At 36.5% G+C, this 15,629-nt stretch overlaps 1 protein-coding gene across 3 annotated transcripts in view; it reads left to right on the forward strand.

Annotated features, from left to right (window-relative positions):
- The window catches only part of SNAPC1 (small nuclear RNA activating complex polypeptide 1), a 33,227-nt gene that overhangs the window by 4,699 nt on the left and 12,899 nt on the right, over nt 1-15,629 (forward strand). For all 3 annotated transcript variants that reach the window (XR_004286022.1, XM_032344423.1, XM_032344422.1), the window contains 4 exons: nt 8,564-8,722; nt 10,480-10,548; nt 11,274-11,336; nt 13,926-14,076. Coding sequence is in view for 2 of the 3 variants with exons in the window: in XM_032344423.1 (XP_032200314.1) it covers nt 8,564-8,722; nt 10,480-10,548; nt 11,274-11,336; nt 13,926-14,076 (442 nt within the window). In the remaining variant the exon portion in view is untranslated. The remainder of the gene's footprint in view (nt 1-8,563; nt 8,723-10,479; nt 10,549-11,273; nt 11,337-13,925; nt 14,077-15,629) is intronic.

Here is a 15,629-nt window from a genome sequence, read left to right on the forward strand (position 1 = left end):
TACCCACCACCAGGCTCATCTAACCCTGCACCCCCCTCCCTCCAAAACCCTCAGTTTGTTTGTCAGAGTGCACAGTCTATCATGGTTCGTCTCCCCTTCTAATTTCCCCCAATTCACTTTTCCATTCCTACTAATGTCCCCCATGTTATTCCTTATGCTCCACAAGTAAGTGCAACCATACAATAATTAACTCTCTCTGCTTGACTTATTTCACTCAACATAATCTCCTCCAGTCCCGTTCATGTTGATACAAAAGTTGGTATTCATCCTTTCTGATGGAGGCATAATTTTCCACTGTATATATGGACCATATCTTCTTTATCCATTTGTCTGTTGAAGGGCATCTTGCCTCTTTCCACAATTTAGCAATTGTGGCCATTGTTGCTAGGAACATTGGGCTATAGATGGCCTATCTTTTCACTACATCTGTATCTTTGGGGTAAATACCTAGTAGTGCAATTGCAGTGTTATAGGGTACCTCTATTTTTAATTTCTTAAAAAATCTCAAGACTGTTTTCCAAAGTGGCTGCACCGACTTGCATTCCCACCAACAGTGTAAAAGGGTTCCCCTTTCTCCACATCTTCTCCAACACTTGTTGTTTCCTGTCTTGTTAATTTTGGCCATTCTAACTATTGTAAGGTGGTATCTCAATGTGGTTTTGATTTGAATTTCCCTGATGGCTAATGATGATGAGCATTTTTTTATGTGTCTGTTAGCCATTTGTATGTCTTCTTTGGAGTAGTGCCTGCTCATGTCTTCTGCCCATTTTCTGACGTCGTAATCTATTTTTTGAGTCTTGAGTTTGAGGAGTTCTTTACAGATCTTGGATATCAGCCCTTTGTCTGTGGTATCCTTTGCGAATATCTTCTCCCATTCTGTGGGTTGCTCCTTTGTTTTGTTGACTGTTTCCTTTGCTGTGCAGAAGCTTTTGATCTTGATGAAGTCCCAAAGGTTCATTTTTGCTTTTGTTTCCTTTGCTTTTGGAGACATGTCTTGAAAGAAGTTGCTGTGGCCAATGTTGAAGAGGTTACTGCCTATGTTCGCCTCTAGGATTTTGATAGATTTCTGCTTCATGTTGAAGTCTTTTTCTGTTTTGAGTTTCTCTTTGTGTGTGGTATAAGAAAATGGTCAGGATTCATTCTTCTAAACATAGCTGTCCAATTTTCCCAGCACCATTTGTTGAAGAGACTGTCTTTTGTTCCACTGTATATTTTTTCCTGCTTTGTTGAAGATTATTTGACCACACAGTTGCAGGTCCATGTGTGGGCTCTCTGTTCTGTTCCACCGGTCTGTGTGTGTGTTTTTGTGCCAGTACCATGCTGTCTTGGTGATCACAGCTTTGCAGTAAAGCTTGAAATCAGGAAACGTGATGCCCCCAGTTTTTTCTTTTTCAACATTTCATTAGCAATTTGGGGTCTTTTCTAGTTCCATACAAATTTCAGGATTGTCCTAGCACTTTGAAAAATGCTGGTGGAATTTTGATCGGGATGTCATTGAAAGTATAGATTGCTCTAGGCAGTGTAGACATATTAACAATGTTTCTTCTGATCATGAGCATGGAAAACTTACCATCTTTTTGTGTCTTCAATTTCTTTCATGAGTGTTCTGTAGTTCCTTGAGTACAGATCCTTTGGTTAGGTTTATTCCCAGGTATCTTATGGTTTTTGGTGCTATAGTAAATGAAATTACTAATTAGATTCTCTAATCTCCCTTTCTGTGTTTTCATTGTTAGTGTGTAGGAAAGCAAATGATTTCTATGCATTGATTTTGTATCCAGCCACATCACTGAATTGCTGTATGAGTTCTAGTAGTTTGGGGTTGGAATCTTTTGGGTTTGCCATATAAAGGATCATGTCATCTGTGAAGAGAGAGAGTTTGATTTCTTCTTTGCCAATTTGAATGTCTTTTATTTCTTTTTGTCTGATCGCTGTTGCTAGGACTTCCAGTACTATGTTGAACAACAGTGGCGAGAGTGGGCATCCTTGTCCTGTTCCTGATCTCAAAGGGAAGGCTGTCAGCTTTTCTCCACTGAGAATGATTTTCACTGTGGGTTTTTCATAGATAGGTTTTATGAAGTTGAGGAATATTCCCTCTATCCCTATACTTTGAAAAGTTTTAATCAGGAACGGATGCTGTATTTGGTTAAATGCTTTTTTTGCATCAATTGAGAAGACCATGTGGTTCTTCTCTCTTCTCTTATTGATTTGTTCTGTCTCACTGATTGATTTCCGAAACCTGAACCACCCTTGCATCCCAGAGGTAAATCCCACCTGATCATGGTAGATAATCTTCATAATGTACTGTTGGATCCTGTTAGCTAAGATCTTGAGAATCTTGGCATCCATATTCATCAAGAAAATTGGTCTGAAATTCTCCTTTTTGATGGGATCTTTGCCTGGTTTGGGGATCAGGGTAATGCTGGCTTCATTGAAAGAGTCTGGAAATTTTCCTTCTGTTTCCATTATTTTGAAAAAGCTTCAGGAGAATAGGTATTCTTTGAATGTTTGGTAGAATTCCTCAGGGAATCCATCAGGTGCTGGGCTCTTGGTTTTTGGGAGGGTTTTTGATCACTGCTTCAGTGTTGTTACTGGATATTCAGGTTGTTGGTTTCTTCCTGTTTCAGTCTTGGAAGTTTATAGGCTTCCAGGAATGCATCCATTTCATCTACGTTGCTTAACTTATTGGCATATAACTGTTGAATAGTAATTTCTGGTGATTGTTTCTATTTCCTTAGTGTTAGTTGTGATCTGTCCTCTTTCACTCATAATTTTATTAATTTGGGTCCTCTCTCTTTTCTTTTGGATTAGTTTAGCCAGTGGTTTATCAATCTTATTGATTCTTTCAAAGAACAGCTTTTAGTTTCGTTGATGTGTTCTACTGTATGTCTAGTTTGTAACTCATTGATCTCTGCTCTGATCTTGATTATTTCCCTTCTCGTGCACGGGTTGGCTTAATTTGTTGATTTTCCAGTTCTTTAAGGTGTAAAGAGAGCTGGTGTGTTCTGGATTTTTCAGTTTTTTTGAGTGAGGCTTGGATAGCTATGTCTTTCCCCCTTTGCCGTATCCCATAGGTTTTAGACCCATGTGTCTTGATTCTCATTGGTTTCCATGAATTGTTTAAGTTCTTTTTTGATTTCCTGGTTGATCCAAACATTCTTAAGCAGGTTGGTCTTTAGCTTCCAAGTTTTTAATTCCTTCCAAACTTTTTCTTGTGGTTGAGTTCCAGTTTTAAAGCATTGCAGTCTGAGAATATGCAGGGAATAATCTCAATCTTTTGGTATCAGTTGAGCCCTGATTTGTGACCCAGTATGTGGTCTGTTCTGGAGAAAGTTCCATGTGCACTCGAAAATTATGAATATTCTGTTGTTTTAGGGTGGAATGTTCTGTATATATCTATGAGGTCCATCTGGTCCAATGTGTCATTCAAAGCTCTTGTTTCCTTATTAATTTTCTGCTTGGATAATCTGTCTGCTACTGAGAGTAGCATGTTAAGATCCCCTATAATTAATGTATTCATATCAATATGGCTTTTTATTTTGATTAACAGTTGGCTTATGTAGTTGGCTGCTCCCATATTGGGGGCATATGTATTTATAATTGTTAGATCTTCTTGGTGGATAGACCCTTTACGAATGATGTAGTGTCCTTCTGTATCTCTGACTACAGTCTTTAGTTTAAAATCTGATTTATCTGATATGAGAATCGCTACCCCAGCTTTCTTTTGAGGACTGTTGGCATGAAAGATGATTCTCCATCCCTTCACTTTCAGTCTGGATGTATCTTTTGGTTCCAAATGTGTCTCTTGTAGACAGCATATGGACGGGTCTTGTCGTTTTATTCAGTCTGCAACCTTGTACCATTTTATGGGAGCATTTAGGCCATTCATGTTGAGAGTGATTATTGAAAGATAAGTTTTTATTGACAGCATGTTGCCTGTGAAGTCCTTGTTTCTATAGATTGTCTCTGTGAATTTCTGTTCTATGTCACTCTTGGGTTCTTTCTTATTTTATAGAAGCCCCCCTTAATATTTCTTGTAGTGCTGGCTTGGTGGTCACATACTCTTTTACACCTTGCTGGTCATGGAAGCTTTTTATCTCTCCATCCATTTTGAGTGTCAAACTTGCTGGATAAAGTATTCTTGGCTGCATGTTCTCATTTAGTGCCCTGAATATGTCTTGCCAGCCCTTTCTGGCTTGTCAGTTTTCTGTGGACAGGTCTGATGGTTTCCTGATGGACGTTCCTCTGTACATAAGGAATCTCTTCCCCCTAGCTGCACTTAGAACCTCTTGTCTAAAATTATGATTCATGAATTTTGCAATCGAATGTCTGGAGATCTTTCTAGATTTGTTGATCTTGGTGGGTGTCTTTTCTGCCTCCAGGACACAAATGCTTGTTCCATTTCCCAGACTGGGGAAATTTTTATCCAGAATTTTTTCAACGATATTTTCTAGTCTTCTCTCTTTCTCCATCCCCTCAGGGATCCCAATAATTCTGACGTTGGAATGTTTCATGGTGTCATTTATTTCCCTAATTCTTTTTTCATGGCTTCTAAGCTGTTTGTTCCAGGCCTCCTCTTGATTTTTTCCTCTATCAGTTTGTCCTCTAAATCACTAATTCTGTCTTCTGCCTCGGTTACCCTAGCTGTTAGAGTATTTAGAGGAGTTTGGATCTCATATTGGTTTTCTCCAGCCTAGCCATTGCCTGGATAGTTGTTGCCCTGAATTCCCTTTCTGACATATTGTTTATGTCCATATCCAGCCCAACAGTTCTAGGGAAGAGGGCACAGTCTTTGGATTTTTCCTCTGTTGGGTGTTCCTCCTCCTCGTCATTTCGGTGAGAGGTGGTTAAGGGGATGTATAGCTGACTATATCAACCACGATCTAAGCAAGGTACACCCTTTCCGCTGATGTCTTCTGCCCCCGTAGAGATCCAGAAGTGTATAATATTACATCTCAGGCTGATTTTATGGGTGTTCAGAGTGTTCTGGTAGATATTTAGCACACTTTAGGGAACCAGTTGAAACAGGGTCTCCTACTTCTCCACTTTCTTTTCCCTCCTCCACCTAAGAGGCCAGTTTTTTTGTTTTTTTGTTTTTAAAGATTTTATTTATTTGACAGACAGAGATCACAAGTAGGCAGAGAGGCAGGCAGAGAGAGGAGGAAGCAGGCTCCCTGCTGAGCAGAGAGCCTGATGTGGGGCTCGATCCCAGAACCCTGGGATCATGACCTGAGCCGAAAGCAGAGGCTTTAACCCACTGAGCCACCCAGGCGCCCCTAAGAGGCCAGTCTTAAAGTAGCTTTACCATCTAATGTATTTTGGTATTTTATTTCAGTTGTTCAGTATTAAGAAAAAAATCTTCTTTTACATGGATCAGTAGTGAGAGTCATAAAGTTTTACATGCATGGTAAAACACTGCCCTGAGTTTAAAACAATACCCATTATCAGGACTACAACCTAATAATTGATGATATATTCACATATTAAAAGAATGAATATATGCACACATAAAGGGAGAGAGAATTCTCATGAGCAAGTGAGTCTAACCAGGTACTAGCTTAGGTCAGGTTTTTTAAGTTCTTTAATCCTTAGTTTCCCCCTCTTTAATATTAGGATTACCATTCTTATTTCATCCAATTGTAAGAATTGAAACTGAATTATGTCTGAATAATGCTGAGGATGATATGTGGCACATAGTGGACTCTTGACAAATGTTACTTCTTTTTTTTTCCTCAACCGTATTCAATCTTTTCTTGTATCCAGAGTGAAAGAGGGATCAGATTTTCAATTTGCTCAAATGTTTCTCTGTATTTTAGATGCTACCATATTCTAATAGCTTTAGCCTGTCAGATTTCATCTGTTATGTTTATAGTTAAGGTAGCAAATTGATTTTTTTTAAAGACATTGATTTATTTGAGAGCGAGGGAAAGAGTGTGTGTATGAGACTGGAGGAGGGGATGAGGGAGACGATTCTCAAGCAGACTGCCTACTGAATGTGGAGCGGGTCGTGGGGCTCAATCTCAGGACCTGTGAGATCATGACCTGAGGTGAGATTAAGAGTCAGATGCTTAACCAACAAATTGATTTTTGAAAGTACTCTGGGTATGCTCTGTAAAGTAGCTGTTTTTAAGAAAAAATTGTTAATTTGGGATCCATGGGTGGTGTTCAGAAGGCCCATGTATCCTTTTCCCCCTGCATTGTATGATAAACTCTCATAAATATGGGGGCTTGGTTTGGTTGAGGTACCATAACTACCTTCACATTCTCAAAGGTGTTCATGCTCCAACTCCCACGCCTCCCCACCCCTCACCAAAAGATAAGAATTACTGTGTTAGAAGGAATCTGTTTACTAAATGTCTAGTCATACTACGTAGTATAGTACAGGAGCTAAACAAGATGTTTTTTATAGATTATTTTATTCCTTATAATATCCCTGCCAAGTAGGTGTTTTAAACAATTTTTAATTATTTGTTTAACTTCAAGTTTATATTTAGGCTTAGGATGAGGATTCACTGAGGGGAGGTTGTATGAAAGATGGAAATGCAAGGTTCCTGCTGTAAAGAAGGTAGGCAGTCCATGATGGAAGCCCAGTGGAGAGATTAGCCTTGAGCAGGAGAAGGCATAATTCTTCTGAAACTTGGGGAAAGGAGGTGAAAATGGATTCATATGATTTGTTGTGAAGAAGAGAAGTAGACCTGATTAGTCTGAACTTTAAGAAATGGCATTGAGGGTTCAAGGAATTGAGAATAGAGAAAGTTTGGAATAAACACTGTGAAGAACAAAAGGTTTGGGGATAGCAGAAAGGATTGCCAGGAAGTACTGAGGTTAATCGTAAAGAGGCAGAGGATGTTTTAGAACAGCAAGACATTACATTGTTCTTATCCATATTCTTTTAATGAAAAAGACGATTTGAATCCAATTATAATTTTTGGTTGTGGACTAATATGGTGGTGGAATGTTAATTTATTTTTCAACATACCTTCTTGAACATGCTTTTTAATTTTGATTTTAAGTTCTTTTTCTGTGTGAATTGAAGGTCCTGATGGTGTTGAATTAAAGGTTCCTCTGTTTAAAAAAATTGTGGGGCGCCTGGGTGGCTCAGTGGGTTAAGCTGCTGCCTTCGGCTCAGGTCATGATCTCAGGGTCCTGGGATCGGGTCCCGCATCGGGCTCTCTGCTCAGCAGGGAGCCTGCTTCCCTCTCTCTCTCTCTGCCTGCCTCTCCATCTACTTGTGATTTCTCTCTGTCAAATAAGTAAATAAAATCTTTAAAAAAAAAAATTGTGTATGTCAGCAAATAGGTGTGGAAGATTTTAGAGCTGAAGTGATGCATAAAGGCATGTCCTTTTAGGGTGGTTAGGGAGGAGGGTCAGAAGGGCCAAGCTATGGAATGGCTATCCCTAGAAATTTCTGTATGAAGTTATCGTGACTACCTAGGGTCTTTGGCTCGCCACAGATCTGCTTTGAGATCCTTATCCCTCAATACCTCAGTTGACTCTGTCCTGTCCTAGTGTAGTCTTCAACCCATTCTCACTGATAATCCTTACATTTAATACTCCCTTACTTTCCTTCTGCACAAATACTATTAAGTCTGCCCATCAGCACCTGAATTTTTGTCATCATTCTGTCACTCATTAGTTCTAGCTTTGTGGCTAAGGAGGCATAATCAAATGAAAAAAATAGGACCAGAACTTCTAGTTTTGTTGAATCACTATATTGTACAACTGAAACTAATATAACTTTCTGTGTTAACTATAATGGAATTTTAAAAAGAAACTTTTGATTTTTAATTTTAACTGTTACTTAAATATGACCTTGAGCCAGTCATTTCTTTTCTGAGTCTTTATATATATGGTTAAAATAATGGCTATGATATGTTGTGTTTTCAAAATGTGCCAGGAACAATGTTAGATGTTTTTTGTTGTTATCTCACTAATAATCTTAGTTACCCTATAAAGAAGGTGATATTTTCCTAATCTTAAAAACAAGGAAACTGGGGCGCCTGGGTGGCTCAGCGGATTAAGCCTCTGCCTTCGGCTCAGGTCATGATCCCAGAGTCCTGGGATCGAGCCCCACATCGGGCTCTCTGCTCAGCAGGGAGCCTGCTTCCCCCTCTCTCTCTTCCTGCTGCTCTGCCTACTTGTGATCTCTGTCAAATAAATAAATAAAATCTTTTAAAAAAATGAACAAACAAGGAAACCGAGGTTCAGAGAAGTAATTTCCATAAAGTGCAGTACAGTAAGGTACAGACTGGATTTGAGTGTCCAAGCCTATAAGGTTCTAAGCCCATGCACTTTCTTTTATTTCTTAATTCTTTACCTTTGTATAGTGCTTTACATTTTATAGAACATTCCCACTGGTATAAGTACACTTAATACTTTTATACTGGGCTAGATGGCATCATCTCTTCTTTAGTAAAGTTGTGCTATTTTGGTTGCATGATTATATTATTTTCAATATACTATACCATATTATTCCTTATTAACTTAGTCATTTTATTTTGTGTTGATTTTGCTTATAAGTTTCTCCTCAAAAATGGAAATAAAAAACTCATCTTTTCACTTTTAGGAAATGCTGAATGTTCACGATCATTATCAGAACATGAAACATATAATTTCAGGCGATAAATCCAATCCAGACAAAGCCCTCAGCTTGATAAAGGATGATTTTTTTGACAATATTAAGAACATAGTTTTGGAGCATCAGCAGTGGCACAAAGACAGAAAGGTATGTGACTGCTTGTTGGATACCTCACCATTATATTTGCTTTATACACTAATAGCTGGACTGAGGTGATAAAATTGAGAGGCAGCTTAGTTGAGTGGCTATATGTTTCTAGAGTTACAATTTCGAGGGCTTTATTTTTCTAGCTCTGGCTTTGCCAGTTATCAGCTATGTGATGTTATTTAACCTTACAAACATTTTGTTTTGTAATTATATAATTAAACAATTATTAGTAGCAATTCTATAATATGTGTTAAATAATGCACATTATATATAATATCAGTGTAACTATAATCTTGGTATACCACAGATTTATTATAATGTTTGTAATTTAGCATTTTCCAGAGGTTGCACACTGGCTTTCTTTGGGTCAGATCCTACACACAGGTGTGGTTTCTTTGATACGGTGTTGATCCTAACACTGCTTTAAAATGTTGAATTAATCACTAGAATTTAAATTTTTGTGGCTTCATTTAAAATTGCAGACATCCAACTTCTCTTAAAAGTAAGTGGTTTGGGGGATGCCTGGGTGGCTCAGTTGGTTAAACATCCAACTCTTGGTTTTTGGCTCAGGTCATGATCTCAGGGTTGTGAGATCGAATCCTGTCTTGGGCTGTGGGCTCAGCACAGAATCTGCTTGAGATTCTTCCTCTCTCCCTTTGCCCTTCTTCCCATGCCCGTGCCCTTTCTCTCTCTAAAATAAATAAATAAGGCTAAAAAATATTATTAAAAATTCAGTGGTTCGGAAACCCTGGTTCCATTTTTCTGCATGGCAGCAGACTGCCAGGCCTGAGTTGTGGCTTCTTCCGTTGTGATTGGGCATGCTCTTCCTGACTGGGTTTATCCATTTACAAATCTCGTCAACACAAATCTTCTGTTTAGTTTTCTGATCCAAATACTGATGCTAGGCTGCCCATTTTCCACAGTAACCTTTTCACCTAGAGAAACTTTTTTACTCTGGAAATCAGCTTTGCTCAATTTAACTTTTAAACCACCATTCCATCTTATTTTAGTGAATCGTTTTAGGAAAAAATAAAAACATAAACAATTTCTGATGACTTACTATGTATCTGATAATGTATTAGTGTTTTCACAAATGCTACATAGGTAGTATTATTTTATATATTGTCTTTTAGAAAGATTTGCTCCCACTTTTTGGCTTTACATTGTATAAAGGGAGCTGGTTCAAAAAAAAAAGGGCTGGCTCAAAACTTAATTTTAGAAAAGATAAAGAAAGTGATAAGCTGATAGTCTTGGAAAAGAGGAAACAATTTGCTTCTTGTACACCCATTTATTTTAATGAGAGACAGCACATTTTAGATTGAATACTTGGTTCCAAATGGGTTACACAAATGACCTAAGCAATTCATGTAAAAATCTATTAGATACTCTGTTATAGTGCTTTGATAGTACCTTTTTCTTTTAATAGTATATCTTTTAGTAAGCTCTCTAATTAGCATTACTAAGACCTCTAAAAACCTGAAAGAAAGGAGGATAGACCAATTTTCTTACTGCTGTATGAAGTGTGTGTTTTCCTTCATTAGTTAGGAGGATTCAGACATTAAATTGATAAATTTTAAAACTGTTCTGAAACCTAACCTTGATACTAATGTCAGGTGGTGAACCATGCTGTAGTAATGTGAAGTGATCGTTTAGTTTTGTAGTACCTAAATGATTCTCATTGCTCTAGAATGATTTGCAATTGATTTTTAGTTAATTTGAATTATAAATGTATATATGTAACATTTTCGTTCTTTCAGAATCCACCCTTAAAATCAAAAGTTAAAGATGGAGAAGAAAAGAGAGAAGGAAATTCACAAGAATCAGAGGTCAGAAATAATCACTATATGATTATTTATGGGGCAATAATTAAGTTAGCTTCTTTTCATTTGATATGTGGCTCTGATTCTGTATACAAGTATCATGACCCTTGGTCACTATTATCACAATTATCTCAGACAATTCTGAAACATCAGTTCTCTGAAGAATTAGTTTGTTCTTTTCTGGAAACTGTATGAAAGACACATCAAGTATAGATTGGAAGCGAGGATGGTAAGTGTTTCTGCAGGGAAAGAGGAAGATAACAGTGGAGGGTGCTCTCTGCCCTTACACAGACAGAGCAGAGTTTTTGCATTATGTCTTTTCTTACTTCTTGTCCGACTTTCAACCAATGTGGAGGGCTTGCTATTATTTACTGCTTCTGCCTCCACAGAGTTTTTATCTATCTTAGTTGATAAGACAAGGAACCATTTTTGGGCATAGGCAGATGAGGGGGGGTGATGGCCTTAATCACCAAGGCTTTCATTCATATGAACCTCTTTAAATCCTAAATAACAACAGTCAGTAGCCATAGGGATGGTATTGTGGACCTGCTATGAGAATGTGGTGTGTTTTTATATGTCTTTGGTCAATATGAGTCCAATGAATGTTAACTACTTTGACCCCTACGTTCTGTCTCACATCTTATTTCTGATAACAAAATAGTTGGGAATCTATTAATTTATGTTAATATTTATGTTTTTTTTTTCCTCCTTCCTGTTTATGTTTTATCCAGAGATGTGAAAGGGCAGAATCTTTAGCGAGAATAAAATCAAAGGCCTTTTCAGTTGTCGTTCAGGTAAGTTATTTCTTTTATAAGATAATATAGGAATTGACTGGATGCTTTTTTAACAGCATTTTTATTTTTCATTAGAGTAATACATGAATAGTTTAAAAAGTCTAATAATCCTATAGAGCCTTTTCTCTTTTAGTTATCTCTAATGGTATTTACCTGGAATTTTGATGCCTTTGCTTTTTATTGTCTTCCAGCTTTTAGTATTCCTGATCATGGAAAGTTTTAGGATTTTCTCTCTATCCCTTGAGTTTTGAAATTTATGATAATGTAAGTTGGTGTGGGTCTTTTTTCCATCATTGTCTTTGGCTGTCCTGGCAGGCATTCTTTTGATCAGATAACTTTCATTTCTGAGAAGTTTTTGTTTTTTTGTTTGTTTGTTTCTTTGATAGCATTTGCTACATTTTTGCTCCTTCTCTTGAATTTTTATTTTATTTTTCTTTTCTGTTTTCAATCTCTGTTTTCAGGGAGATTGCTTAAACTTTGTCTTCTGAATCATTATATTGAATTTTTTATTTTTGCTGACTTTTTTTTTTAACCCACTGAGCCACCCAGGCGCCCCATGACTTTTTTTTTTATTGCTAATGGTTTTTTATTTTCTTCCCTGAATCTTTTCTTTAAAAAATGTCTTTTTTTCTGATGCAATATCTTTATCTTTTATGTGCTTGAGGATGTTAATAACAGTGTTTTGAAGTTTATGTCTTTTCCCCCAGAGTTGCTGTTTTGTTTATTTTGATCTCTTTCATTTTGGTGGCTTTTTTTCAAATGTTTAAAGAGCCTCAGATCATATTTAAGAGTGGTCATGTGGAGATATGACTTTTTAACCTGAGTATTTCTTTTTGTTGGATCTCATCATTTTTACCAGAGAACAATCTCCATTCCCTTGTCTGGGGAAAAGAAGGGTAAATAGGCTCAACCACCAGTGTTTGGGGAGCCTACAGAGAAAATAATCAAGAGGCTTACCATTCCTTATGCAAGTTTCACTAACTTCTCTATTTTCAGTAAGAGGCTTTGTCCTCTTCCTCAGCTATACCATTCCTCAGGCCTATAGCTTCTCTGGTTTAGCCTCTCCAGAGAGCAAGCCTCCTGTTTTCTGTGGGAGGTCAGCTGTGTAGTTTTGAGGTTGGGAAACGGGACCCTAATGCTTTTTTTTAGACCCATTTAGACCCATTTCTAAGACCCATTTCTAATGATTCTAATTCCTGATCCACTTGGATCAGTTTGGTTTATAGTAACTTTCTCAATACAGGCAATTAGATTTCAGACTTCGTTCTGTTAAGTCAGCTGTCACTCACTGTTCCTACTACCAATTTTTTTTTTTTTTTTAGCAGCTCCATTGTTTTCTATTATTTCTGTTTTGGAAGTTTATTCAGAAATTTTCTCACTTTCATTTTAGTGGGATTTGAGGGGAGAACACGGATAAGTTTATGTGCTTAATCCCATATTTTTTCCTGGATTGTTTTCATGAATATAGGAGTTCTTTTTTCTGTGGGAAATTACTATCATGTTCTAGTTGTAGAAATGAAAAGGAATAAGTAAAAAATTAAAAGTGATTGTAGATTAGTTAAGTGTTACATATTTGTTATCCCACACAGTGAATTGAGCACAAAATATTGTTGAATGAAAGCACCAAGGACAATAAGTTAACTAATCCAAATTGTTTTAAACCAGAACTGCACACATTATATAGTGCTAATTGATGTTTCGTGTGTATCTTAAAACATGATGAGAATTAAATTGTAATTCCTATAAAGTGTTACAAGAGTGTGTCATAGCATAGCTGCAAGTTTTTTCTTTATTGAGGTGCAATTAAAATATAATGAATGGTAATTTTTTAATAGTTGTTAATACCTGGATTTCAGCATTAGCTGAAAACTCCTGTAAGGACTCTGCTTAAGCAAGTAAGGGAATTCATTGATTGAAAATAACTAAAATGTCCTTGTGGTGTTCCTTTGTTTTTCACCTTTTATGTTGCTTTCACTGTCTTCAAGTGTTCCTGACAGCCAACTATGCATGTTTCCAGCTATGGATTCAATGGAAAGGGAGAATTTTCCTTCCTAATAGTTACACAGAATTCTAAAATTGAGCTATGGTGGAGATCACATGCCCACCCCTGAACAAATCAGTGGCCACGGTGATGTGAAACTTTTGACTAGATGAGCGGCACATACCTGGAGCCAGGCGTCAAGTGATTCCACTCAAGACTCATGGTGATAAGTAGGGAACATAAATGTTCTTAGAAGAAAGGGAGACTAGGTTAGTAGACAGTAAAAAACAGTACTCATCCTTTATACCTGTTTCCCAGCCATGCAACAACTACATTTTAACCCAACAACAACATTTTTTTACCCAATTTGAGTAGATGGTGATGACAATTGCAAGAAGCCTTCCTATTATAAAGATAAAAGAGTATATTTCCTGTTATAAAGATTAAAGAGTGTATATATATGCAACAAGTATTAAGCAAGCCAGTATAATGGTGCTTTTTGTGAGTTATTTTCCCCCATCTTTGTGTATTTTGTCTTTTGCTAAATTGTCTATTAGTTGGATTCATTTTGTGATTTATTGTGGTTAATTGGATTTCTAACTCTTAAGGCATCCAAGTCAAGAAGGCATCGTCAAGTCAAACTTGACTCTTCTGACTCTGATTCTGCATCTGGTCAAGGACAAATCAAAGCAACTAGGAAAAAAAGAAACAAAGAAACATTGAAGTCAGCAGGAAGGAAGACATCTTCTAGAAACAAAGGTAACTTTTTAAAGTCTTTTGAGACTCAGCAAGGGATAATGAATCTTGTTTTACAACTTCCCCTCCCTGTTCTTTCTTTATTAAAAGGGATTATATACTTGTTTGAGAACTTTGTGAGATTTAATATAAACAAATGAATTAATTATCTTAGATCCTTAGAATCTTACTGCTTAAAGGGATCCTAAGAGTTAAGTTACAAATTCATCATTTCATAGATGATGAAATTTAGGTCCATACAGATTAAATAATTTGTCCAAAAGTGAAATAGCTATTTATAAAATCAGTCTAAAATTGTCCAGAGCATATTTTATAAGTACTTTTTGTGTGTGAATTAAACTTAAGTGTAGACTTAGGTGTAATACATTCTATAAACTATATTTCTCTTTAGCTGCATTAATTAAGCTGTACCTTTTCTTTTAAAATAGTGTGTCTATCAAATTAACCTTAGTATTTGATTCTTAAAGAAATGACTCTATATTTTAATAGTTTAATTTTTAAAAAATTGCACGAGTAATATATATTCACCATACATAAAGTTGGAATCTGATTAGCAGGCTCAGGAGGAGAAAAAAAAGGCATTAGAAACATTAGTAAATATTCAATGCCTAATATAAAACACATTCCTAGCTACTAGTGCAGTATATAAAGATGGGTTATAGCCTTTTAACATAAATGTTTTCCTTCCTATATCCTTTCCCTTCCAGGTAGTGGAAGGAGAATTAAAGTTAAATACCTTTAACATAGTCCAGGTATGATTAACTTTGGTAACAGTTGCTTGAAGTATACTGAAAATTCAGAGGAGATACCACATTTGTTAAGGATAATCAGGAAATACTTCAAAAAGCAGAATTTCTTAGTTCTTTTTACAAGGCTGGCAGATATTGGGAAGAAACCTGTTAGACCAATCTCACTCTGAAAAAAATCCTATTACAAGTATTGAAAGAATCCCAGCTATAAAACAACTTAACTGAGTGCATTTTGTTCCAGAATGCAGGGACAGTGCAATTAGGAATATATCAATATAATTTGCCATACAATTAGATTAAAGGGGAAAATGTGAATTCATTTTATACTTACCCAAGAAGACATTTGATAAAATCTAGCATCTATTCTTGATTAAAAAAAGAATCCTTTATATTAGGGGGTCAGCAAACTTGTTATAAAGAACCAGAGGGTAAATATTTTAGGCTTCTTAGGCCATAAGATTTCTTTCACAACTACTTAACTCTGCCATTGTAAGGCAAAGTAACCACAGACAATATATAAGCAAATGAATATGTTCCAATAAAATTGTATTTACAAAAACAGGTGGTAGGCCAGGTTTAACCTGGGGCCACAGTTTGTCAGCCTCTGCTCCAGATTAAAAAAAGTAGTAGGTTATATCTTAACTCAATTTTAAAAAAGTAGGTATGTGAGTGCATGTTATTTGACAAAAGGCTACCTCATGTTTGTTGCTAGTACATAGAAGTATCACAATTGTATTTAATACTGCCTGTAATTAGGCAGGAGAGTGAAGTAAGACATGATTTCAGAAAAATTAGAAAATTACCATG

Source organism: Mustela erminea, chromosome 5 (genome assembly GCF_009829155.1).
Source record: "Mustela erminea isolate mMusErm1 chromosome 5, mMusErm1.Pri, whole genome shotgun sequence".
Classification (NCBI taxonomy): Eukaryota; Metazoa; Chordata; class Mammalia; order Carnivora; family Mustelidae; genus Mustela; species Mustela erminea.